At 50.5% G+C, this 27,125-nt stretch overlaps 1 protein-coding gene across 2 annotated transcripts; it reads left to right on the forward strand.

The window, feature by feature from the left end:
- The first annotated feature begins 5 nt into the window (after positions 1–5).
- Positions 6–27,125, forward strand: ANKEF1 (ankyrin repeat and EF-hand domain containing 1). 2 transcript variants are annotated; one of them, XM_077315834.1, is made up of 11 exons: positions 32–151; positions 662–809; positions 4,277–4,664; positions 6,588–6,787; positions 8,228–8,377; positions 12,568–12,691; positions 16,511–17,336; positions 19,607–19,833; positions 21,554–21,768; positions 24,633–24,776; positions 26,858–27,125. In XM_077315834.1, exons 3-11 carry the CDS (start codon positions 4,319–4,321, stop codon positions 27,017–27,019), a joined length of 2,394 nt encoding a protein of 797 aa, XP_077171949.1. In that variant the 5' UTR covers positions 32–151; positions 662–809; positions 4,277–4,318; the 3' UTR covers positions 27,020–27,125. The 2 variants fall into 2 exon arrangements, with proteins under 2 accessions (XP_077171939.1, XP_077171949.1); XM_077315824.1 differs by lacking the exon at positions 662–809 and having other exon boundaries at positions 6–151.

Here is a 27,125-nt window from a genome sequence, read left to right on the forward strand (position 1 = left end):
ACAATGCCGCCGCCCGCTCGGCCGCTCGCCGCCCGCCCGCTCGCCCGGCCGCCCCGCAGCCACACGCCGCCCGCTGGGCGCCGGCAACGCTCGCCGAGGAGCCAGGGCGGGCGCGCGCCGCGAGGACTAGCCGCTTGGGCGGCAGCTCCAGGTGGGCCACACCTGCGCAGGGCGGGCGGGAGCGGGCGGGAGGGCGGGACTCCCGGCGGGAGAGCGCAGGGCGGAGGGCTCCGGGGGCTTTTTGGCCCGGCCTCCCGCTGCCCTCCACCTGCGCCAGCGGCCCCCCCAGGCCCGTCCCAGACGCGTCCGCAGACCGCAGCGCGCAGCTGGAGCCGAGGCTGCCGAGGGAGGAGCGCCGCGCCCTGGCCGGGCTGCGGGCGGGTCTGGGCCCCCGCGAGGAGGAGGGCCGGGCAGGCGGCAGAGGGGGGGGGGGGCGCCCGGCGTTAGCCGGCGCTGCCCCTCTCACCGGGCGCCTTCTCCGGGCAGGGCTCCTGCTGGGTCCCCGGCGGGGATGCGAGGGAAGCCGCCGAACAGGCTGGCTGGGGGGCGAGTGGGGGGCACCGGGGGCGGCGTCCCAGCTTGGCTCCGGTGGCCCAGTGGCATTTCCTCCAGACCAGACTGGGGAGGTGGGAGCATCATCTGGCCCTATTCTTCCTTGGAGGTCTCCCATCCACATCCTCTCCGGATCAGGCCAGCCTGCCATTCACTGAATGTCTTTGGGTCTCCAACGACCAAGCAGGGAGCTCAGAGGGACCGGACTACAAGGCGTCTGATCTTGGCTCCAGCTTCTGAGTAGTGGCAGCGCTGCAGTATGTATTTCTTTCAGCCTTTCTCAACTTTTTAACCCTTGAGAAACCCCTGAAACCCTGGAAGTGGCGGGATCTGCAGAATAGGGTTGGCAGTCATAGCTGTGGACATGCCCATCCGGAGTCCCTCCCCTTCCCACAACCACCAGGCCCATCACTGGCCAATGGGCATACCACCCATTCAATGTTTAACAAATTAAAAAAATATATTAAAATTAATTATCTCCCACCCATTCAGGAAACCCTTCCAGTGCTGTCAAGAAGGCCTGATTTATTTCATGTCTTTTTGTCCTGCCTTTCTCCCAACTAGTCACAGAGGCATCTGTTAATCTCTGCTTCTTGACTATGTTCTCACAACAGCCCTGTAAAGGAGGCTGGGAATAGGTGCAGTTCAGGTCCATTCCGCACAGCGTTAATGTAGCCAAAGTGTTGCCATTGTGTAACGCTATATATTTCTCGTCATTCACGACGTCGTACACAATCAGCAACACTCCTGCAACACTCCTGCAAAAATCGCTTCGTTGTAGCGCTTTTCGGAGAATCCACAAAAAAAACGCTAGACTCTTGAGAACAACCTGCAACACATCTGGAAAAACATGTGCGTTCTCAATATAGTGGTAGCAAGAATGTCCCTCCCTAAGCATTTGCACCTGTGCTTCTGGTGTCGCGATCGCCATTTCCCCCCCCCCCTTAAACCAGCAAAAGCAACGAATAAACGTTGCTTCTTTGGCTGAAATCACTCCACAAGCAATTGTCTGTAAAGTTTCCAAGCACAATACAGCCCCTTTCGACACTGCCCATAATTTCAGCCAGAAATAGCAGGAGGGGAGGGGATTTCTTTTTTCTTTAAGAGTGTGCAAACGATTAAGTGCCAGCTCCTACACCAGCAGAAAAGGTCTCTCTGATACATGGAAGTAACGAATATGCATTGCTACAGGTCTTTTCGAATTTTTAAAAAAGAGTTCTTAAAGGTAAACACGAACACAACAGGCTGATCTGGTTGATTGACGGCCAGGGGCAGGAGGAAGCGTGGAAAAATATCGCCTCCTTTGTTGCGATTTCGGTGAGACCAGAAACATGTGCGTTCCGAGAGCAGCGCTAGTGGGAAAGCCTTTTTCCCAATAGAAACGGCTGTGTGCGTTACCGTGACCTGCCACTTTTGCCTGCAGCACTTTTCAATAGCGCTCAGACTTAGCGACATTGCCCTTTGTGCGGAATTGCCCTCAATATTCCCTGGCCAACTGCATGGTGCCTCTACACCTCCTTTCACTGTCCCCACTAAGATAGATTCAAGTGGGTAGCCATGTTGGTCTGAAGTAGCACAATAAACTCAGAGTCCAGTAGCACCTTTAAGACCAACAAAGATTTATTCAGGGTGTGAGCTTTTGAGTGCAAGCACCCTTCGTCAGACCGAGGAAGCGTGCTCGCACTCAAAAGCTCACAGCTTGAATAAATCTTTGTTGGTCTTAAAGGTGCTACTGGAATCTGAGTTTATTGTTCCCACTAGGAAATACTGAAATATGTATGGAGGAGAACATGCCATTACTAACATTAGACGTGTTTTAAATGGTGTTATAGAATCATAGAATCATAGAATCATAGAGTTGGAAGGGGCCATACAGGCCATCTAGTCCAACCCTCTGCTCAACGCAGGATATGCCGCTTTTCTCTACCCAAAGGAGTCTCAAAGCGGCTTACATTCGCCTTCCCTTTCCTCTCCCCACAACAGACACCCTGTGAAGTAGGTGGGGCCGAGAGAGCCCTGATATCACTGCCCGGTCAGAACAGCTTTATCAGTGCTATGACGGGCCCAAGGTCATCCAGCTGGCTGCATGTGGGGGACCGCAGAATCAAACCCAGCTCGCCAGATTAGAAGTCTGCACTCCTAACCACTACCCCAAACTGGGTCTATCTCGGACATTTCCAACTAGTATTTCATGAAACCCCAAGGGTTCTTGACAGCCCTGGAAGGGTTTTCCAAATGGGTGGGAGTTCATTAATTTTTTATATATATTTTAAAAAATCTGTCATACATTTATCAGGTGATCTGATCATATATGGTCATGTTGCCCTGCCCCACCCCTCCCCAAATGGCCAAAGATGGTTCTGGATGGGGTGGGGAGGGGCCCCTGGTGGGCGTGTTCACAGCTTTGGTTCCCAACTGAGTTCTGCAGGATCTCACCTCTTCTGGGGTTTCTCGAAGCCTGAAGAATGTTTCTGGGGTTTCTCATCAGTAAAAAAGTTGGCCTGTCTCATGCTGCCGTATTCTCACACTCTTGAAAATGTCAATTACCTGGAAACCATCTAAATTGGTTGCTGTTATATTTGTTGACAATGTTGCTGATTAATTCTCTGGAAAAAAGTGTACACTTTACCTGGAAAAACAATAGAAGTGGGAAACTGTCCCATGACAGAAAAATCTTCCCTCGGGTCACAATCCGTTTCTTAGTTGGTGCCCCACAGAGAGTCTCGGACTTGGCCTACGTCCAGTGGAGTGGCCAGTGACCTTTGAGAACAGGGAGTGGGTCTGCATGCAAAAGTCCATCCAGATTTGGCTTCGCGGTCTCTCAGGAAAGTTTACCTTTTACGTGGCATCTGAATTGGGAGGCTTCTTGAAACGGGAGTCGATCTGGGGTTTTTAGCTATTATTGCCCGCCACCTTGAACTACCAAAAGTGGGACTTAAATATTTTAATAAATAAATATAAGCTTTAAAAGGATCTTATCTGCTGACTGGGTTCCAGTGTCCAGCTGCTCTTGCCGTAAATAAATCTGTCATGCCTCTACAAAATCTCTCCCACTATTCCACTCTCATCTCCCTCCTTGCTCCTTAAGGCCATTGTCTCTGGATCAGCTGAGGACCACACATCTTGGCCCTTTTCTACTGTGAACACTCCTCAGTGGATTGCTTTCATTGGAGTTCAATTTTGGTCATTTTTATTGTTTAAATAGTACTGAAATGTGAAGCTGGCTTTGGGCGAGATCACAAGGACTGCTGTGACCCATTCCTGCTGTCCACTTCCTTCTTTCCCCCAAAGGAAAGGGTCAGTCAGGGCTTTCCTGCACCTCCCTGGAGGAAAAAGGCCCCAGGAGGCATCATCAGGGAACCCCCATTTAAAAAACATCTGCCCACCCCCATCGTGAAAGGATGCTTGGCCTGGAACTTGCCAGCCTTTTGTGAGGGTCCCACTCTCCAGGGCAAATGTTTTGTGTTGCCTCCTGCCTTCCATGATAGTTACGTTGTAAAGGTGACCCTTCCGCTTCCCCTTCCCCCCTTCCCCCCTTCCCCCCTTCCCCCCTTCCCCCCTTCCCCCCTTCCCCTTCCCCTTCCCAGTTGTACCTACAGGCCCAACAAGATCAGGATTCCCTGTTGCATTGAAAGCAGAGAAATTTTTTTTGAAAAGAAGTGTTGGATTGAGGCTACCATGAAGGGAAATCCCTGACTCTCCACTGCTCTGGTCTTTTGGGCAGGAACCATCTTGATGGGAGGAGCTTTTCTTCAGTTGATTGAGAATGTCTTTGGCGGATAAACGGCTCGAAAACCTCCAAATCTATAAAGTCCTCCAGTGCGTCCGTCAGAAAGACAAGAAACAGATCGAAAAGCTCACCAAACTTGGCTACCCCGATCTCATAAATTTCACCGAGCCAGTCAATGGAGACAGCGCCCTCCACTTGGCTTGCGTCGCCAATGACATTGACATGTGCCACTTCCTCCTGGATCTCGGAGCTCATCCGGACGTCCAGGACCGAATGGGGCGCACTCCGGCGATGAAAGCGGCTGAACTGGGCCACGACTTGGCCTTGGATGTGCTGGTGCAGGCGGAGGCCGATATGATGATAGTTGATGAGGAGGGAAAAGGTAAGAAGGATCCAGACTGGTTGGGGGGGAAACGGGAGGAGGGCCATCCCTGGATGATGATGATGAAGCTGCCTGGGACTGAGTCCGAATGCAGATCTGTCGAGATGGTTCACCATGTTGGTCTGTAGGAGTAGAAAAGAGCCAGAGTACAGGAGCCCCTTCAAGACTGACACAATTTGTGGCAGGGGAGGAGTTTTTGTGAGTCCCTGCTCACTTCCGCAGATAGAGCACGGTGGGTGGCCGTGTTAGTCTGTCTGTAGCAGGAGAAAAGAACAAGAATCCAGGAGCACCTTCAAGGCGGACAAAATTTGTGGCAGGGGCCGGAGCGTCCAAGAGTCACTGCTCCCTTCTTTAGATGCCTCCTCTGAGTGCCTGTGGCTCTCCAGGGCCTCAGGCGGATGTCGTTCACATGACTTCATACCAGATTTTTTTCACTGCAGGTGGTGGGGGTTGAACCAGGCTCCACTGGGAGCAGACAGACCTGCTCTGTGGTTGCCGAATTAGACCCTGGGTCTGTCCAAGCCAGCATTGTCTGTTCTGACTAGTATCAGCTCTCTGAGGCATTCAGATCACGGATTATCCAAGCCTGTGAGGAAAAGATAAAGATCCTGGGATTTCTCAGTTTAGAAAAGAGATGACTACAGTAGAATACATAACAGAACTTGAGTCCAATCAGGAACCTGCAAGACCAACCAAGTTTTATTCAAGGCGTGAGCATGCAGGGTGTGTGCACAGGAAAGCTCACACCTTGAATAAAACATGGTTAGTCTTAAAGGTGCCTTTAATTTTTGTTCTCTGCTTCAGGCCAACATGCCTGCCCACCTGAATCTGGAGTGGGATATGAGAGAGGTATATAAAATTGTGCGTGGGATTCTACCAATCCCAAGAGACTGGATCTTGGTTGCATCCAGTGAAGCTGATGGCCTGTATATTCAGGACAGAGTAATTTGCATTACACAGAGTGCTTAAAATGTGGAAATTTGCTGCCAGCGGAAGCAGTGACGGCCACAGGAATAACCGGCTTCAAATGGGGGACCAGATAGATTCATGGTGGATTAATCCATTAATGGCTAGTCGCTCAGAATCCCAAAGCCAGGAGGCTACATCAGGGGAAGGCCTCGGCCTCTCTGCCTAGTTGTTGGCTGTCAAGAGGAAGTGGCTGGCCACCATGTGAGACAGGATGCTGGGCTAGATGGACCCTCACTGGTTTGATCCAGCAGGGTCTTTCTGATGTTCTTATAGATAGACTCAAGGAGGACGTCTGTCAGTGACTACTAGCCACGATAGATTCAAGTGCGTAGCCGTGTTGGTCTGAAGGGGCACAACAAAAATTGATTCCTTTAAGACCAACAAAGGCGTGAGCTTCCGAGTGCATGCACTCTTCCTTGGACTAAATGAACAACCATCGTAAGTGTAGAAATATAAGGCAAAATAAATGGTGGCAAATTAGTAAAATGTGTCATAATATCTGAATTAAGCCATGTGATGCCATATGATAATTCTTTGCTAAAACAGCTCATCAGTCCTTTTGAGTTCAGTTGTAGTTCACTAAAACATTGGAGAAATAAAACTGTCCGCGTTAATAATTAATTGCAGGCACTTTCCCAGTTGTTGTTAGGTCACCTTTAAGACCAACAAAGATTTATTGAAGGCGTGAGCTTTCGAGTGCAAGCACTCTTCCTCAGAGTTGGTTGGCTGTCCAGAGGAACTAGTTGACCTCTATAAGGTGGGATGCTGGACTTAGTTTGACCACTGGTCTGACCCAGCAGGACTCTTCTGATGGAGGTCAGGGATTGAACCTGTGAGTTTCTGCATGCAGAACTGATGCCCCAGAGTGATCCATGGCCTCTGACCTTTAATGACCGACCTATTCCCTGGTGCTGCTCCTTGCTTGGCAAACTGTGCTTCTGCTCTTCCATGCAGGTATTCTGTTCTATTGCATTTTGCCCACCCGGCGGCACTTCCGCTGCGTTCAGATGGTCCTGGAGTACGGGGCTGATGTGAACAATGTGACCTTCGATGGGAAGCCGGTTTTCCTACAAGCCTGTGAGCAAGCGCATGAGATCAAAGAGACGTGCCTGACCTTCTTGGAAAGAGGAGCAGACCCCAATGCAGTGAACCTAGTAAGGACCCAGATGGGTAGCTGGGTTAGTCTCACACAGCAGTACAGAGCAAGAGTCCAGGAGCACCTGGAAGACTCACAGCATTTGTAGCAGGGGAGGGGCCGTCCCCACTCATTGCAGCTCACTCCTTGAGCTACAGGTGGAAGGAGAGTCCCGCAGTCCTTCTCTCACAAGGTCACGTCACAGAATTTCAAGCAGCTGCTGCACAAGGAATATTTGGTGACACAGCCTCCGAATTGTGGCAGCTTATTGGGGCCCTTCCAAATGACGTTGCCAACCTCCTGAGGCTGTTTCGCGGTACGGCCATTTTTAAAGCGCAAGGTGGTAAATCCAGGAAAGTGGATTTAGCATTCTCTATTGTACGTCCCCAGCCTCTTGTGGTGCAGGGTGATAAGGCAGCAGAAATGTTGTCTGAAAGCTCTGCCCATGAGGCTGGGAGTCCGATCCCAGCAGCCGGCTCAAGGTTGACTCAGCCTTCCATCCTTCCGAGGTCGGTAAAATGAGTACCCAGCTTGCTGGGGGGTAAACGGTAATGACTGGGGAAGGCACTGGCAAACCACCCCGTATTGAGTCTGCCATGAAAACGCTAGAGGGCGTCACCCCAGGGGTCAGACATGACCTGGTGCTTCCACAGGGGAGACCTTTACCTTTGACCTTATTGTGCGTCCCAAAGCCGCTGCTTGCTCACCTCTCTTGGCCGCCTGCCCCTCAGGCCTTCCCTTCCCCGCTCACTGCCATGCCATCTGAGCTGCAAGGAAGTGAGCTGGAGAGCTGCTGGATCCTGCTGACCTCCCAAATCCTTAGAAGACTCCGGCCCTAGGACCTTGGCTGGAGCGGGGCTCTGGCGGCAGGGACGCAGGCTCATCAGGGAAAAGAGGCCGGTCCTGGTCGAGGGAGGGGGGCACCGCGGAAAGAGCCCAGCTGGGGAGCCAGCCTGACTCCAGCCACCCACCGCCTCTGCTCGGGAGAGGGAAGGGTCAGCTGGGGGGGGAGTGGGTGCCCGGCCCTCAGCCTCTTCCCTCCGCCACACCAGTCAAGGTCTCTTCTTGTGGCAGTCGGTAGAAGCCTCACAGCAGCAGCAGCAGCAGAAAGGAGCCGGAGTCCGGCAGCACCTTCAAGACTAACACAATTTGTGGCGGGAGAGGAACTATTGTAAGTCACGGTTCAAGTCTTGAGAACAGAAGAACTGAATGTCTGACAAAGTGAACAGTGACTCGCAAAAGCTCCCCCCCCCCCTGCCCCATGGCTGGCACTTGGAAAGGTTAAGCGGTGGAGGGTGGATTGCGGAGTCCACGCAGAGCTCCTCGCTGAAAGAACGATGGATGGAAAGGCCGGGATGCCACCCCCACCCCCCTCGTGGTCATAAGTACTCCACGGAAGGAGACCCCTCTTGGCGAGACCCTCCCAGGAGGTTCCTCACGGGCCTTCTTTCCCCGACAGGCAACGGGTCGCACGGCCCTCATGGAAGCGGCGAGAGAAGGCGTGGTGGAAATCGTCCGCGGCATCCTGGAGAGAGGTGGCGATGTTAATATTTTTGACAACGAAAGGCACCATGCTGCGCATTTTGCGGCCAAAGGAGGGTTTTTTGAGGTATTCTTGATTGATGGTGGAAAGGTACCCAGAAGACCAGGTACCCCACGCTTCATTGAAGGGGGCGGGGCGCACGGGGGGTGGGGGGGAGTCAGTTTGTTTCTCATTTATAAGCACCTCTCAGGAGTGAGTTCTGTTCCACTGTGAAACGGACCCCAGAGAAATGTCGGGGGGGGGGGAACAATTGTGAGGGCTCCCCTAGCACGAGGTCTTTTTTCCAGTTTTTCTAATGGAAATTTTGGGAACGCTAAAAAAATCCTATAACATATTTTTCTGTTTGACATATGATGATGATGATGATGATGATGATGATGATGATGATGATGCCATCCATTCAGTCGTGTCCGACCCTCGATGATTCTATAGGAAAGTCTTTGCTATGCGCCCCTGACTCTGGCTGCTTCTTTCGGTTGGTTCATGGTCATCCCTGTGTTGGCTTTGATTGTGTTGAGCCAGCGGATCCTTTGGTGACCATGTTTCCTTTTGCCTCTGGCCATGCCGAACATTAATGATTAATGAATGAAGTGCCTTTTAAAACAGGATTTAACTTCACTCAAAATACATGGCATAAAAGCCTGATGACCAACCCAGTTTCTCCAATAGAAATTTTGATCAGAGGCCTCTGTTAGCTTAGTCCAGCCCTTCTGGTCCATGGAACTGGCTGAGGTGTATAGTGTCCCGAGTATATAGTGTCATTTCATGCAAGGGAGCTAACTGTATATAAGAGTTCTTGTATATTTTGTGTTTTATGTATGCTGGTTTCATTTGATGCCTGACCACCGATAAAGGCGGTAACGCCAAAGTGCGTCTGGCCAGTGGAGGCATTGTGATGCTATTGAGGCTATGCGGGATGCCTTGGGTTTTTAATAAATATTAGTACTAAATTTTAAAATTGTGTTCTGCCCTGCAGAGGCTTAAGTTCATTTCCCGTATGTTGACCTATTTGGGTTCCTGACTTTTGTTTGGGCTAGGATATTTTCTCCTTTTTCGCTTTGCCTTACGCTGAGTCTGACCCTTGGTCCAGCAGCATTCTGCCGTGTCTATTCAGGGACCTCAGGCTGAGGGCTTTCCCGTGCTGCCTGCTACACTTAGCCAGAGATGCTGGGGACTGGACCGAGGACCTTCCGCATGCTCAGCGGAGGCTCTGCCCCTGAGCCGCAGCTCCTCTTGTGTGATGCCTGAGGCCCCTGCTCTGTGCTCTGCCACCCTCTCCTCTCGCCCCTTGAGCTTTGTGTGTGTCCAAGAGCACCAAGAGCAGCAGCCGCACAACTTCCAAGGACCATTTGAGCAGGCAGCTCAGGCCTGGGTCAAGCTTTGCCTCCACCCTCTTCTGGTTAGGAATCCAGACAAGAGGGACCAGCCTGGGCACAAGGCCCCAGAAACCCACTGGCTGTACTGCCTGCAGCTTCTTAAAACTCAGAGAAGAGCAGTTGAAGTGCCACAAAGTGCCACGATCTCTTGTGTTGGTGCATCAAGCCATTGGAAAGGGATTTTAAAAACCACTTATAATGCCGATTAAAGACAGGGAACCAAATTAGGAGGAAGTGCTTCCAGCAGGTAGGACCCTGCAATGCACAAATGATTTCCCAAAACATCCAGCAACATCCCCAAGATCTGTGATGGTGCCTGGAAACTGTTTGCATAAGATGCAGCAACAACGTTGACTTAGGGCAGGCAGCTATTATGGCCTGTTTGCTGAGCTTCTGCAAGAGCTCTGGCACCAGCAGAAAAGTCACACGCGACCCAGCCCAGGGAGTGCAGGGCTGCTGCTGGAAACATACATGAAGGGACAGGGGGTGGGGTGGAAGGACAGGACGGCATGACAGCGGTTTACAAAATTGTGCATGGGGTCAAGAGAACTGACCAAGGGAACCTTTTCTCCCTCTCCTAAACAACTTATTTGAGGGCATCCAGTGAAACAGTAGGGTAGTGGGTTCAGGACAGATAAAAAGAAGTATTAGTTTACACAGAGTAATTAAAATGTGGCATTAACTGCTAAAGGATGTAGCTACTAGCCATTGTGGCCAGGGGTCTGATCCATCAGGGCTCTTCCTATGTTCTTAGTCTCGTGGAGGATCAGTCTGTCAAGGGCTGCTAGCCCTGGTGACTGAGAGGAAACTCCACATTCAGGGGCACTCATCCTCTGAATCCCAGAGCCAGCAGGCAACATCAGAGGACAGCCCTGGCCTCTCTGCCCTCTGCCCTCCAAAGGATCTGGTTAGCCATGGTGTGAATCAGGAGGGTGGACTAGGTGGACCACTCCAGCATGGCTTCTCATGTTCTTAAGGCTTGCAGCACGAAGCAAATTATGGCGTGATCAAGGAAATCTAAGAGAATTTTATAATATGGGAGGGTGATGTGCAACTGAGGTGGTTCCCCCATGGGCCCTGTGGAGCTCTCATGGCCATCATCAATGCAGAAGTGTGTGGAGGGCCCATGGAGCATCCATGCCGCACCCCCCACCCACCCATGTTTCTTTGCTGGGTGTCCTGCAGCTGCCCTTCTCTCCTGCTCTGTTAGGGGGCTTTCCCCAGACTTTAAACAAATACCGCAATACAGAAATTGCCAGTTTTTTTAAAAAACTCCTCCCCCACCCCCCGTTCCCCTCAGTTGTATGGAAAGAGGATGGTGGTTCTGCTGGAGGATGGGACAAGAAGAAGGAAGGGGACAATTAGAGGATGTTTCAAAACACCAGCCCCGCTTGGGATGCTATACTGGAGCCAAACCTCTTTGGCCCCCCAGATGCCACCTAGAAAACTGTCTTTAGAACCTATGAGAAGCCATGTTGGATCAGGCCAATGGCCCCTCCAGTGCAACACTCCGTGTCACACAGTGGCTCAAACCCAGGGGCCAACAGGAGGTCCACCCGCAGGGCCAGAACTCCAGAAGCCCTCCCACTGTGCCCCCCCCAGCACCCAGGAGACACCGCCTCCCTGCCCCAGAGTGCGTGCAGCCTCTGCTCCATGTGATTAGAAACTGTTGCTGCCACCACTCCCTGCGGAAGCACATTCCTTCCTTTACTTGTTCTAAGCCTACAGCTCATTCATTTCTTTGAGTGCCCACAAGTTCTTGCATGGTAAGAAAGCGAGAGAAGGACTTCTTTGTCTGCCTTATCTATCCCACGGAATGTTGTAAACCTCTAGCATGTCACCCTTCAAGCTAAGGGGCCCTAAATGCTAACTTTTCTTCTTGTTCATTGCCCAGCCTTCTGCCTTAGATACAACAGGCAACTCTCACTAAGGGCAGCTTCTGTTTGTTAAATTTATATGCCGCTGCTCCTGGCCAGCCAACCCGTGGTGTCTCACAACAGTAATCACTCATAACTAGATAATACAAAATATTAAACATTAAAAACCATCCCCAGCCAGCCCACCCTCAAGTTACCTCCTCTCTGCCATACGTTCAGGGAAGATGTCCAATGGTGGAAGAGGGGCCGTGGATCTTTTCTCAGCCTGGCCTCAATCAAATGCCTGATGGAAGAGCTCCATCCTGGAGACCATGTGGATCTGAGGCAGTTCCATCAGGGTCCTTAGCTCTTCTGGGAGCTGATTTCACCAGGTAGGGGCCAGGTCTGATAAGGCCCTGGCCCTCGTTGAGGCTAGGTAAGCTTCATGTGGGCCAAGCATCTCCAACCTATTTGCACTTGAAGACCGTAATACCCTGCACGGGGCAGAGCGTTTTAGACGGTCCTTCAAATACATTTGACCCAGACCACGAATGGCCTTGAAGATCAATGCCAAAACCTTGAACTTGATCCTGTAAACAACTGGTAACCAATGCAGCTGGCTCAGCACTGGTTGGATGTGGGCTCTCCAAGATGTTCTGGTGAGAATCCTGGCAGCTGCCTTTTGCACCCGCTGCACTTTCCGGGTCAAGGACAAGGGAAGGCCTGTGCAGAAATCCAGTCTGGAGGTGACTGTTGCAGGGATCCTCATGGCCAGCTGTTCCTGGGACAGACAGAGCATTAGCAGCCCCACTAGGCATGGGTGGAAAAATGCAATGTGTAGTAGTAAAAGTGTTGCCCTCTCTGGTTCAGAGCTTCCTGCCCATCAGGTCTTCCCTCTCTGCAGAGTTGGCTCTCGTGTCCAGCCAGTAGCTACAGTTTTGCTCCCGAGAAAGATAAGATCCATTTGACTGCAGGGGTGGAAAATGTTTTTGAAAGGTGATGGAACTGACTTGGCTTTCCTTAGATCCTGAAGATCATTTCTGCTTACGACGGAGACGTGGGTCTCATCGCCATGAACGGAAACACCCCCCTTCACTATGCAGCTGCAGGAGGCTTCGCGGAGTGCTGTAAATTTATTGGGCAAAGAGGTGAAGATGAAGTGCAGCACTTGTGTGTCTGTCTTGGGTTTCCTGACCTGGGTGAAAAGAAACCATTGCAGGAGCTGATGTGAAAGACGTCTGCCTGACATGCTGGAGAGCAGCTGCCAGTTTGAGTGGACAATGCTGACGTTGTGTTCATGTTTTCACTTTCAGAACTGGGAGTTATTTCTACCTGTTTATTGATTATTCATAATCTGCCTTTGCCACTGAGATTTAAGGTCGATTACAGAAGGGGATTGATGAATGCATTGATGTAAAACTTTAACTAGCAGGCTGGTTTGGTGTCAGAGAGCCAGCTTGGGGTAGTGGATAGGAGCACGGACTTCTAAACAGGGCCTATTCTGCACACAATAGATAATGTCCTTTCAATGCACTGTTCTGCACAGGAAAATCCAGCTGCCAAAGCACATTGAAAGCACATTATCCTATGTGTGTGGCCCTGGATTCTCCACTCCTCTTCCACATGCAGCCAGCTGCGTGACCCTGGCCTGCCACAGCACTAATAAAGCTGTTCTGACCGAGCAGGAATATCAGGGCTCTCTCAGCCTCACCCACCTCACAAGGTGTCTGTTATGGGGAGAAGAAAGGGAAGGTGAATGGAAGCTGCTTTGAGACTCCTTTGGGTAGAGAAAAGCGGCATATAAGAAGCAACTCTTCTTCTTCTTCAGAAATCTCAGGGCTCTCTCAGCTTCCCCTCCCTCCCAGGGTGTCTGTTGTGGGGAGAGGAAGGGAAGGTGATTGGAAGCCACCTTGAGACTCCTTTGGGTAGGGAAAAGCGGCATCTAAGAATCAACCCTTCTTCTTCTTCAGTGATCTCAGGGCTCTCTCAGCCTCACCCACCTCACAAGGTGTCTGTTGTGGGGAGAGGAAAGGGAAGGCGACTGTAAGCCTCTTTGAGACTCCTTCGGGTAGAGAAAAGCGGCATCTAAGAACCAACCCTTCTTCTTCTTCAATAACCTCAGGGCTCTCTCAGCCTTACCCACCTCACAGGGTGTCTGTTGTGGGGGGAGGAAAGGGAAGGCGACCTTATGGAGCTCATGGATGCTTAGGAACCTAGATAAGCTGCATAGAATAAAGAACATTAAAAACATAAAGCAAAAATTTAAAACCACTAGTTGGGACTGCTACTAAACCTAACCAAATACCCTGCAAAATAAAAATGTCTTCTGCAGGTGCTGGAGGATATTCCTCAGTCCCAGGGCCGCCACCGGAAAGGCCTTGTGGGCCCAGCCCATGAGCTCCTTTGATTGAGGGGGCAGTCAGGAGCATACAGGACCCATTCAAAATGCCGCCACTGCCTCCCTATTGGTGCCTGGATGGATTTGGTCTAGTTTCAACCGGTATTTCCAAACAGCCACACTTGACCCTTCTGCCCTTGCACCAGCCTAAATTTGGGTGAGGGAACCACTGCTTGGTTCCCCATAGAAGCTTCGTACTGCTGGTGTCTGTCTGCTGAGCAAAGTTCAAAGCCTTTCTCCAGCCTGGCACTAAATTTGTGTGTTCCTGAGGCTGGAGATAGATTCCTCAAGCAAAAGTTGGGTCATACCAGTTTTGTTGGTTTTTTTTTTTTTTTTTTGCTATAGTTAGCAAGGAATTCATTGGCTGCATCCGTACTGTGCTGGCTACTGCATAGCCCTGTGCTCTGATACCAATAGCTGTTGCTTATTTCTGCATGGACAAGGCAGATCAGCTGTGAACAGTGGCTGTAGTGCAATAGTCCACGCTCTATTTTGCCTCCTCTCTCCTGGCTTCGTGTTTCTGGGACACATGACGCTGCCTTTGACTGAGTCAGGCCCTCGCTCTTTCAAGGTCAGCATTGTCCGCTTGGTTGGCAGCTGCTCTCCAGGGTCTCAAATAAAGGCTTTTATTCCCACCTGTGTCCTTTTGACTGGAGATTTGGGGATGTACCTTGGGCCTTCTGTTTATAAAGCAGATATCCAATAGCCTGGCTGTGTTCCCTTCCGGACAGACCTTACCTTTGGTATTGTCCATTCTGTTTGAAGGCATCTCATCCAGGTGTTGGGTCTTTCACACCACTTGCTCCTTGAGCCTGGAGGGTTGAACTGGGGACTTCCTGCATGCCAAGACAATTATTTCCCATTGAGTCCTGGCTTCCTCATGGCTCCTTCTTTGAAGATCAGCTGTCTTGGGCTGAGACTGAGAGAAAGACACTTACAGCAGTTGTCCTGCCCTGAAGCTGAGGAGTACAAAGAGTTTTGGCAGGAATCTTGGGGACTCTTTGGCTTATTGGGTTTTATTTTTTATTTGTTATTTCCAGGTATATACTGCCCCTCCTCCACAAAGTGGGGCTCCGAGCAGTTCATAGCAGCAGAAAACCAGAATTAATCAATATGGTTAAGAACACAGGACAAACCATGTTGGATCAGGCCAGTGGCCCACCCAGGCCAATGTTCTGTGTCACATGGTGGGCAAAGTCCAGGTGGGCGTCCTGAGGTGCCAGAACTCCAGAAGTCCTCTCACTCTTGCCCCTCAACCATCAAGCATAAAGATCATTGCTGCTGCAGGCATACGAACATAAAAGAAGCCATAGTGGGTCAAGCCAATGGCCTATCCAGTCCAACCCATGGTGGCTAAACACAGGGGCCAAGAGGAGGTTTTACTATATTGTTTACTAGTAATTAAGCCCGCTGTAAAAAAATATAGCCAGCGGGCGCTAGCAATTCCCAACCTTCCTGGCAGCACAGTCCAGGCAGGTTAGAAGGGCTGGGCCCCCCGAACCTCCCCCCCCAGGGAAAAAGGCTCCCCAGGCCCCTGGGAGGGCGATCCCGGATGCGTGAGCCGGCGATTGGGCTCCCCGGGGCTTGGGGAGGCTTTTTCCTCCCCTTGGACAGATAAAAAGCCTCCCCAGGCTCCAGGGAGGGCGATCGCCGGCTCAGAGAGCCAGCGATGGAGCTCTGTGGCGGCTGGGAAGGCTCCCCCCGCTCCCCGGGCCAGGCGATGGGGGGCTGCGGGCCTACCTTCCCTCTCGGCGGCCAGCAGAAGAATGGCTGCCATGGGGTGAAGGTTTGCCCTCGTAGGGGGGTGGGGTGGCTTGGGAGGCGCTTTGCGCCTCCCAATTGGTGCTTGCCGGGCCAAACAGCCAATCAGCAGCCGTGCTGCGCGCGGCTCCTGATTGGTGGTTTGGGGCTGGACTGACAAGCGGAGGGCTTGTCAGTCCAGGGGAAAGGGCCAATTGGCACCCTTCCTCATCCCAGACAGGGCCCGCCCTCAAGGGCCCTTACTCTTTTATTTAATGCACTCCACAGGAGCGGTTAAAGATAGTTTCGTAAAGGTAAAGGTATCCCCTGTGCAAGCACCGAGTCATGTCTGACCCGTGGGGTGACGCCCTCTAGTGTTTTCATGGCAGACTCAATACAGGGTGGTTTGCCAGTGCCTTCCCCAGTCATTACCGTTTACCCCCCACCAGCAAGCTGGGTACTCATTTTACCGACCTCGGAAGGATGGAAGGCTGAGTCAACCTTGAGTCGGCTGCTGGGATTGAACTCCCAGCCTCATGGGCAGAGCTTTCATACTGCATGTCTGCTGCCTTACCACTCTGCGCCACAAGAGGCTATACTTAGAACAGTATAAAATGCAGAGTATGAAAATCAAACAATTTAGAAGGGACAATGTTGGATCCAGTATTAAGCCCCCCCAAATACACGTAATTGATAATGGCCCGACCAAAATCTCAGCCTTACAATCCCTCCAGTTCTATTGTCCAATCCCATATGCAAACCTGCTCCCTTTTTCTTTCCTTCCAATCTTTCTTGTTTTTGGTGAAACATGTTTACCTGAACAATTTAGGCAGTGATCCAACATGGAGGAATCTGGAGAAAAAGACACCCAGAGCTGTCGCTAAAGATGCTGGATGTAAAGCAGCAGCCAAGGAAATCCGTAAAATTGAGCGGCGTTTTGCCAAATATTTCAAGCCGAAACCTGGGGTCAAGAACCCCAACCCTCCCTGGGCTGTTCGGCTCCACGACTGGTCTGTGGAGCACCAAGCGAGCCTCCGGGAGGCCTTTGAGGTGGTAGATCGAGGTGATGGGACGGTCTCCAAGGAAGATTTCCTGGCCATCATTGAAGAGAAGTGTCCCTTTGTGGATGTGGAACAGCTGCCCACAGTTGCTCAGGCTCACGAGAAGACCCGTACGGGGGGAGTGAACATTGAAGAGTTTTTGAGGGGCAACCGGTACTTGCAGAAAGCTTTCCTCCTGTCCTCGTACGGCCCCAAGAAGAAGAAAGGCAAGAAGGCCAAAGGCAAGAAAGCCAAGTTTGCCATCCCCTTGCCCATCTGTGTCATCCCGGAGGAGTCACGGCCACGACGCCCCGATGGCGGGCCACCCGGTCACATGGTCCAGACTTATCAGAACGTCACGGACGGCAGCCGGTTCAACCGGGACCACCCCCCTGAGCACCCCATACAGGATGATTCCTGGTGGTACATTGATGACCCGCCGAAAATATTTTCTAATATCAACTACCTCACTAAGGCCGGAGATCTTTCTTCCCTGAAGAAAGCTTTTGAAGCGGGGGTCCCGGTGGATGTGAGGGACCATTTCTACAAAACGCCGTTGATGGCAGCTTGTGCTAGCGGCAACATGGAAGCCGTGACGTTCCTTCTAGAAAAAGGGTAAGTTGGAGTTGTCAAGGGGCTTGGAGGGTGGGGGGGGGGGTCTACCTCGTGTGAGGCCTTTCCCTGTCTTGCATTTAGGAGAAGTGCCTTCCTATTTGGTACGAGGCCTGTCAAATTTAGTTGTGGGCCACAGTGTCTGTCTCTCACCTGGTTTTCCTTCAGCTTATATGGGTCTCCCATCTTCCATTGTATCCTACCCCTGTGAGAGAGACTGGCCCCTTGTCAAAGGGAGAGTTCAAATACACTGAATAATGCACTTTCTGTCCACTTGTAATGCACCTTTGTGATCATCTGCAAGTGAATTTTGCTCTTCCTTTCGCACAGTAAAATCTAGTTGCAAAGTGCACTGAAAGAGAGTACATCAGGGGTAGTCAAACTAGGGCCCTCCAGATGTCTGGAATGCTGGCAGGGGCTCCTGGGAATTGTAGTCCATGGACATCTGGAGGGCTGCAGTTGGACTACCCCTGGAGTCCATGATTCAGCGTGCGTGAAAGTGCCCACGGCATATGGCTGAGCAAGGGCTTTAGAGGTCCTAATCCAGCATCTCAGCTCCTGTTACCCCACTGGCTCAGAGACCAGGCGGCTTTGTGCAGGTCACAGCCTCTAGCCTCACCCTCTAGGATTCGATCTCCAGTTTCCCGGGTTAAGTAGTCCAGCCACACCATACTGGTCTGCGACAGCAGCAGATTCGTCAGTGGCGCATGCATGTGTGGGGAGGTGCCTGCTGGTCATTCCTTCTGATTTTGATGGAGATTTTAAAGTGCATCCCCAGGGGGGAGGCGGGGGAGGACTTTGGCCCTGAGCCTCCGCCCTCCTCCTCCTCCTCCTCCTATCTGTGCTGGCTGTCCATTTCAGGAGAACATAGGAAGGCTTCTTAATGGCTGTTGATGGTTTCATTGCCTTTGTGCATGAACATTTTTCATGGTGTTGCTGCTGGAGTGAGATCAAGACGGGTAGCTGCGTTGGTCTGTTTGGAGTCGCAGGAAAGAATAAGAGCCCAGCAACAATGGAAAGACGAACAGAATTTGCAGCCAGAAAGGCACTTCTGCTAGTCCAGTGGTTCTCAACCTGGGGGTCGAACGACCCTTTCGCAGGGGTTGCAGCGGGGCAAGCAGTTTTGGTTTAATTTCTGTGCAAGCACACTTGCCTAATTTTATGGCTGGGGGTCACCACAACAGGAGGCACGGCATTCAAGGGTCGCGGCATTAGGAAGGCAGAGAACCACTGCCTTAGTCACTTCTCTCTTCTTCAGATACAGCTAGAAGGTGAGTCCGTCTGTCCTTCTGTCTCGGAAAGCCATTTCAGATCCAAGATTTAAGGACAGATGGACTCACATTCCAGGACCCGTTCCACATGCGGGAAAAACAACACAGAGGCCATCTTAACGATCCACAGAATTGCCAGCATTCCCCCCAAGAATCTTGCAGTTCAGGCACGGTCCCAATTGTGCCCCCTGTTGGTTGCATGTTTTGGGAATGCTGCCCCTGTCCCCTGGGGGCAAATTCGTGGTTCCCAAAGAGAAGAAGAGAAGAAGAGTTGGTTCTTATATGCCGCTTTTCCCTACCCGAAGGAGGCTCAAAGCGGCTTACAGTCGCCTTCCCTTTCCTCTCCCCACAACAGACACCCTGTGGGGTGGGTGAGGCTGAGAGAGCCCTGAGATTCCTGCTCGGTCAGAACAGTTTTATCAGTGCTGTGCTGAGCCCAAGGTCACCCAGCTGGTTGCATGTGGAGGAGCAGGGAATCAAACCAGGCTCGCCAGATTAGAAGTCCGCACTCCTAACCACTACACCAAAGGTTTTGTTGGCTTCCTCCATGGTTTCCCGCCTCACCTGATGCCGCCTGTGATCCGACCGATGCTCCTGACGGGGCTCCTGGACCTTGGCTCTTTCCTGCTGCTCCAGTAGACTGAAATGCAGGACTGTCGGTTTTAAATACATAAAAAGCTCTTTTTTCCTGGTGTTTTGGGGTGTTTTGAGTTTCATACTTCAACTTTTCTGTGTGTCAGAAAAAAATAGAATAGATTTTCGTGGGCTCTAAAATTTCATTCTTTTCTGATGGGAGAAAAAAATTTAAAAAAGATTTTCAACCCTAAAAGTTTCTTTCTGGTTTTGGGAGTAATTAAATGATTGTTGATGGCCCCTAAAAGAATTGTGGGCTGCAGGCACGGCTTCTTCTGGATAGTCCTGCCAAGCAGCACCGACCAAAGCGACGCCTGTATCAGAAGGAATTCAGCATTTCTCATTCATAATCGAATTCCTCCTCCGCAGGGCTAGCGTGAACGCAACCGACAATTTCATGTGGACCCCTCTCCACCACGCATGCCATGCCGGTCAGCAGGATATCGCTGAACTCCTTGTGAATTCCGGAGCAAATCTTGATGCCTTCACAATCAACGATGGGACCCCCCTCATGAGAGGCATCGAGAGCTCCCGACTGGACACGGTGCAATATTTAATTAACAGTGGGGCTAAAGTTCAGCTGGCAAACAGGAGAGGTAAGCTTAGAGTTGCCAACTCTGGGTACCTGGGGGTGGACCCAGGAATGGACCGAATTTAGGGGGGGGGGCCCTCCATGGAGTACAATGCTAGGGAGTGCACCCTCCAAAGCAGCCATTGTCTCCATTGTCTCTGTTGCCTGGAGATGAGCTCCAATTCTGGGGGATTCCCAGGTCCCTTCTGAGTACTGGCATCACAGTACAGCTAACTAGGATCAGGCCAGTCATCCATCTAGTCCAGCATCTTGTGGGCAGCCATGTCTTCTTGAGGGCCAACAACTGGGCAGAGAGGCTGAGGCCTTCTCGATGTTACTTGCTGGCTCTGGAATTCAGAGGTTTAGTGTCAATAGACTCACCCTCCATGAATCTGTCGAATCCCCCTTTCAAGCTGTTTATTCCTGTGGCCATCACCTCATCCTCTGGCAGCAAATTCCAAAGTTTAATCACATCCTGAGTAAAGTAGCATTTCCTTTTGTCCATCCTGAACTTACTGCCCATCAGCTTCAGTGATCCACTCACGTTCTAGTATTTGGGGAGAAAGAGAAAAAGTTCTCTTTGTGAACTTTGTCCATCCCATGCACCATTTAATACGCCTCCATCATGTCCCCCCAAGTCATACCAGGCTCAGGCTGGCAGAGGGGGAGTAACACAGACAGGCGATTGTAGCCTGGCAGCTCTTTTTAACATTGGTTTTATAAAAATTGGCACCACACTGTTCTGACCTGCCATGGCTTCCAAAATGCTCAGCAGGAAAGGAAATATATACATATATTTTAAATAAAGTATTTGTGGAATTTGTAGAATGGGACTTCTCCCTGCTGCTGCTGCCCACTGAGCCCTGGAAATTTGTTCATGGGGGGAGGTCAGCAGACCCTCCAGAACAGCACAGGGAGCAACACAGTGAAAGAGGGGAGAGACAGGATTGGCCCCAACCCCCTCTTCCCAAGATGGAAATGCTGTTCCATTGGAAGGAAGTGTATGGCTGGATACAGTTAATTTTAATGTGCCATTCTTTTTAAGTTTGCCTTCCAAACCATGCACAGACACACAGAAACCCTTATGTATCAGCCGTCCTTTCCTTTTAAAACATAATGGCTTGGATCCAGGAATGCACAAGATGCAGCGCAGTTCACGTTGGGCAAGCTCTTGTGGTGCGTTGGCCGCTTCCCTCCCTGTCCATGACAGTGCCTAGACACTGGTTGCACCAGACTTGTTGCCAAGTAGAAATGTATGTGGGAATCATACCACATAAAAAGATGAACATCCTTCCGATGACATGCCGAGCCTCTGACTGGCCCTCACTGGGGGATAGCCCCCTCCATTAGGATGATGGCAGTCCCTGACAGAGGGCCAATCAAAGGCTCTTCCCCACCCCTCTGCTACTCCTTCTCTTCCTCCATGCCACTTCCCAGCACTTGGCGTGAGGAGGAAAAGCAGCCATGGGGGTGAGCCCAAGGAGCTGGAGACAGCTGGACAGGATGCTGGGTGAGATGGACCACTGGCCTGATTCAGCAGGGCTCTTCTTACGTTCTTTGTGTCGGTGCACAACTTAAAAACTGTGAACAGGCAGCTTGCACACATCTTCACGCAAAAACATGAGCCAGAGAAGGAGAGGAGGGGGGACATTTATCACCCCCTGAAGGGGAGCAAAAGGCCCTTTTTTCAAGAGGGTCCAGGGGGGAACCTCTTAGCACTTAACCTGTCGTCTTTTTGCAAATAGGTCAGAATGCTCTGGAGATTGCCAGGGCCTATGCTGACAACCGTTTAATCCACTTGGTGCAAGACACGTTGGATCGGCTGCCCCGCCCGCCCGAAAACAAAGTGGATAAACAGAAGGGGAAGAAAGGAGCCAAGCCTAAAGCACCCGCCCCACCCCCGACGTCTCCCAAACCGAAGCCTCCAGAGGGTGCTGTGAAAGAACCAGGGAAAGAGGAGGTAGGAAGCCAGGAGCTGGCCAAGTTAGAACCTCCAGTCACCCATCCACCAAATGCCCCCCTGACCCAAGGCTGGCAGAAGTCTGTACAGAAAACTTCCAGTGCCAATGGGCCCATGTAGGGAGGTCGATAGGAACCCACCCCTTCCTCCCTGACTCCATGCATGCGGGCCTATTCGGAGAGGGGCCAGAGCTCAGTGGAAAGGAAAGTCCCAAGTTCAAGCCTGGCCATCTCCAGGTTTAAAGCAGGGCTCGGGGGAAGGCAGTGCTTCTATGTTTCGTATTCCCAAGTCAGCACAAAAGGGCATCAATTATGTGTGCATTTGGGATTGATTGCCATTTTGAGGGGAGGTCTGGCATGCCTGGGGAGGCCCCCAGTAGATGGGGGACAGGCACGAATGTTGCAGTCCTCAGCAGAAGGGACTTGAGGCCAGACTAGAGAGCACAGTCTTTTCAAGAGTCAGGTCCACGTTCCCTTGGCCTGACTTTTATCTTGCTCAGCCAGGAACTAAGCTGGGGCGCTCTACCTGGGCAGTGATGCTCAGTATTCCTGGCCCTTGGGGCGGGGAGTTTGAGGGCTTCTGGAGTTCTGGCCCCACTGGTGGACCTCCCTGGGTTTGGGCCTCTGTGAGATACAGAGCATTGGACGGAATGCGCCATTGGATTTTAGTAAAGCTTTTGACAAGGTTCCCCATGATGTTCTGATGGATAAGTTGAAGGACTGCAATCTGGATTTTCAGATCGTTAGGTGGATAGGGAATTGGTTAGAGAACCGCACTCAAAGAGTTGTTGTCAATGGTGTTTCATCAGACTGGAGAGAGGTGAGTAGCGGGGTACCTCAGGGTTCGGTGCTCGGCCCGGTACTTTTTAACATATTTATTAATGATCTAGATGAGGGGGTGGAGGGACTACTCATCAAGTTTGCAGATGACACCAAATTGGGAGGACTGGCAAATACTCCGGAAGATAGAGACAGAGTTCAACGAGATCTGAACACAATGGAAAAATGGGCAAATGAGAACAAGATGCAATTTAATAAAGATAAGTGTAAATTTCTGCATCTGGGTCAGAAAAATGAAAAGCATGCCTACTGGATGGGGGATACGCTTCTAGGTAGCACTGTGTGTGAACGAGACCTTGGGGTACTTGTGGATTGTAAACTAAACATGAGCAGGCAGTGTGATGCAGCGGTAAAAAAGGCAAATGCCATTTTGGGCTGTATCAACAGAGCCATCACATCAAAATCACAAGATGTCATAGTCCCATTGTATACGGCACTGGTCAGACCACACCTGGAGTACTGTGTGCAGTTCTGGAGGCCTCACTTCAAGAAGGACATCGATAAAACTGAAAGGGTACAGAGGAGAGCGACGAAGATGATCTGGGGCCAAGGGACCAAGCCCTATGAAGATAGGTTGAGGGACTTGGGAATGTTCAGCCAGGAGAAAAGGAGGTTGAGAGGGGACATGATAGCCCTCTTTAAGTATTTGAAAGGTTGTCACTTGGAGGAGGGCAGGATGCTGTTTCTGCTGGCTGCAGAGGAAAGGACACGCAGTAATGGGTTTAAACTTCAAGTACAACGATATAGGCTAGATATCAGGAAAAAGTTTTTCTCAGTCAGAGTCGTTCAGCAGTGGAATAGGCTGCCTAAGGAGGTGGTGAGCTCCCCCTCACTGGCAGTCTTCAAGCAAAGGTTGGATACACACTTTTCTTGGATGCTTTAGGATGCTTAGGGCTAATCCTGCGTTGAGCAGGGGGTTGGACTAGATGGCCTGTATGGCCCCTTCCAACTCTATGATTCTATGATTCTATGATTCTATGATTGGCCTGAGTCAACAGGGCTTCTCTTATGTGGGCAGCTTCTACTTTGGTTAGGTTGAAATGAGTGTTTAGGTTTGTATTGGGGGGGGGGAATAGTTCTTTTTTGGCAGCTTGACAGCACTATGTAGTAAGAGACTCTCGGTGGGGCCCAGAAGAGCATCTCTGCAGGCACAGGGACTTTCCTATTTCTCCGTTCTCTCTTTCCATGGGAGCCCGAAATGTGCCCTGGAAACATATTCCCGGGAGTCCCAAGAGCACAGATTTTGGGTGACATTTCAGGCCACCCCATTAGAGGGCACCAAGACTAGGCCAATTGGGCTGCGAAGACCACCTCATCAGGAATGGTCCAGCAGACTTGCCCAATGGTCAGTTGGTGGCCTTTGAGCAAACCTTGGTCCCCTGGCAGCATTGTCCAGCGGCTACAGGATGTCCTTTCTTTACTGTCCCACACATCTGGTAACCTGCCCCTCTTTTGTGGGGCAAAGGAGTCCCCAGATCAGGGTGGGCAGAAGTCCTTCTTTCTGCATAAGACCGATGCTGGAACCAGCCCTGCTGTCAGAGGCCACAAAACAGGAAAGCAGACACCCTCGCAAGGGACTGAAATTGCATCCTTGGTTAACTGCAGCCTTCCGCAGATCTTGCTTTCCTTTGTCATAAATAGCCTCATCAGAGAGCTCCTGGTGCTGCAGTCCTTGCATTGAAAGGCATTCTGCGCTTGGCCTTTAGCCTTTGGTGCATAATCAGAAACAGAGCTGTCTGCGGACCTATTCCAGATCAACAAACGCATCCTGTCCTTGCAAGCATGTTATTTATTATTTATTTATTATATTTCTATACCGCCCTCCCCGGAGGCTCAGGGCGGTTTACATTAAGCATATAAACAATACATGGAACAGTCTTCATTAATACTCATAAATAATAATAATAATAATAATAATAATAATAATAATAATAATAATAATAATAATAATAATAATAATAATAATAATAATAATAATGTTCATCCTATGCGTCATGTGATCACATGGTGGTATATCTTTTTAAGGCTTTGCCACAGCCAGAACCAGTCGTTGAGAAATCTCTCTTTGAAGAGAAGAAAGAATCCCTCAGGGATAACGTCGTCCATCTGAACTCGTTGATAACTCGAGGAGCTACCAGGAAAGTCAATATCACTTTTACACCAAAGAGAGTAAGTGCTCTTGGGGGGAAAAGCCGCCTTCATTTGCCTCTGAAATGCCATGTCCCTTGCTTCTGTGGGCTCTCAGCCTTTCAACCCCTTGTAGGAGGGGGCGTGGCTCAGTGGTAGAGCATCTGCTTGGCATGCAGAAGGTATCAGGTTCGGTCCCCAGAATCTCCAGTTAAAAGGACAAGGGAAAGACCCTGGAGAGTCGCCTCCAGTCTGAATGGACAAGCCTACCCTTGCTAGGCCAAAGTGAAAATTCAGTGTAAGGAAGCTTCATGTGCGTTTGGTCAATAGAAGTGCTGTGGCTCAGGGGTAGATCACTCGTTTTTCATGAAGAAGGTCCCAGGTTCAATCCTGGGCATCTCTGGTTAAAATAATGGTCAGGTGGCAGGGGACGGGGAAGAGCTGCTGCCATTCCGTGTAGACAATGCTCACCTTGGTAGTTCAACAGTTTGACTCTGTATAAGGCAATGATTTAATTATCATCCTAAATACAGCATTTTAAATGATCTACTGGTCGTAATTCCTTGAGTCCTTTTCTTGGCCTTCTGTTGCCAGCTCCACTTGTTTCCAAGTTGCATCAAAATCAAAATGTTTTGAAATTGGCTAGGTCAATTTGGCTGTGATCCTCATATATTTTCATCAGGAATGATCTGGAAAGCTTGCCCAATGCAAACCTTGGTCCCCTGGCTGCATTGCCCAGGTGATACAGGATGTCCTTTCTTTACTGTCCCACACATCTGGTAAACCACCCCTCTTTTTTGGGGCAAAAGAGTCCCAGGATCACTTTTCCCAACTTTTTTTTACCGTTGAGAAGCCCCTGAAACATTCTTCAGGTTTCACAAAACCTCAGACATGGTGTGGCCATGCACAGAATAGTTGGGAAGCAGAGCTGTGGACATGCCCAGTTGAGACCCCTCCCCTCCCCACCCCCTCCAGACCCATTTTTGGCCATTTGGAGAGTGGGGGGGGGGGAGGTTGACATGATCACATATGGTCATATCACCCGACAAATGTTTAACAAATTTAAAAACTATTTAACTCCCACCTACGTGGGAAATCCTTCCAGCACCATCACAAAACCCCAGAGATTCATGAGAGCCTGGTTGAAAAAGCCTGGCTTAGAGAAATAAGCAGCTCTTGAGAACATGAATGTTCACCAGCCATATAGTATTGGGTGATAATATTACATGGATGTTCATTATGATAAATTATGGTTAGCAATACTTTGCCTTATCCTTATAAGAAAGGGAGCTTTGTTCTCGAGAGGTAGCAAATACATTTCCAAGATAAATTCTCCTATATAACCTTGACAGCATCCCACAACCCTTCAGAATTCAAGTCCAGGGGAACCTTTCAGGCCAGTAAAATCTGCCAGGGTATAAGCTTTCAATGAACGGAGAGCTAAATTCAGCAGGATGGTATACAGGGAATCCCCTGCCACAGGAAGTTAGGTGGTGCCTACCAGCATTGTTATTGTTGTTGTTATGTGCGAAGTCGTGTCTGACCCATCGCGACCCCATGGACAATGATCCTCCAGGCCTTCCTGTCCTCTACCATTCCCCGGAGTCCATTTAAGTTTGCACCTACTGCTTCAGTGACTCCATCCAGCCACCTCATTCTCTGTCGTCCCCTTCTTCTTTTGCCCTCGATCGCTCCCAGCATTAGGCTCTTCTCCAGGGAGCCTACCAGCATAGAAAGCTTCAAGAGGGGACTGGATAAACAGATGGAGCTGAGGTCCATCAGTGGCTGTGAGCCACAAGGTGTAGATGGGACACTCTGTCTGGAGCAACATTGTGCTTGGGGTTGGGGGGCCAAGAGGGGGAGGACTCCTGGAGTTCTGGCCCTGTTGGTGGACCTCCTGATGGCCATTGCGTTTTGGCCACTGTGCAATACAGAACATTGGGCTGGATGGGCCATTGGCCTGATCCAACATGGCTTCTCATGTTCTTATGTCAATACCTTGATTCACCAAGAAAGTCAGGGTGAAAAGTGATGTTGCATATATTTTATTTATTATTTAAGAGTGGACAATGAAATAAATCCTGACACAATGTAATCTTTGGATTGATTTCTTCCTCTCCAAGACATGGAGTCCAGAATCAACGACTAAAGACCTCCTTCGGAAGAGGGAGTTGCGTCGGCAGCGTTTTACGTATGAGGTGGACTTTGAGGACTTCGTGATGCCCTTTAAGAGGAATTTCATGGAGAAGGCCCGTCACTTGAACCAGGCTTTGGCCTTACGCTGATCACTGTGTGATTTCTGCATGGAAAGAAACAATGCGAGCCTAAGAAGAGATGCCTTTGAGAAGGCCTAATCATGTTGCTTCTGATTGTGATAAACATTTACATGTG

Source organism: Paroedura picta, chromosome 1, assembly GCF_049243985.1.
Source record: "Paroedura picta isolate Pp20150507F chromosome 1, Ppicta_v3.0, whole genome shotgun sequence".
NCBI lineage: Eukaryota > Metazoa > Chordata > Lepidosauria > Squamata > Gekkonidae > Paroedura > Paroedura picta.

What these genes read in the sequence shown, in the direction of transcription:
- ANKEF1 (XM_077315824.1), top strand. Translation starts at nt 4,319, where the DNA reads ATGTCTTTGGCGGATAAACGGCTCGAAAACCTCCAAATCTATAAAGTC. An exon ending in CCAAAGGAGGGTTTTTTGAG is followed by an intron (nt 8,378 to 12,567) that starts GTATTCTTGATT and finishes GGCTTTCCTTAG; the next exon opens with ATCCTGAAGATCATTTCTGC. An exon ending in TCAGCTGGCAAACAGGAGAG is followed by an intron (nt 19,834 to 21,553) that starts GTAAGCTTAGAG and finishes TTTTGCAAATAG; the next exon opens with GTCAGAATGCTCTGGAGATT.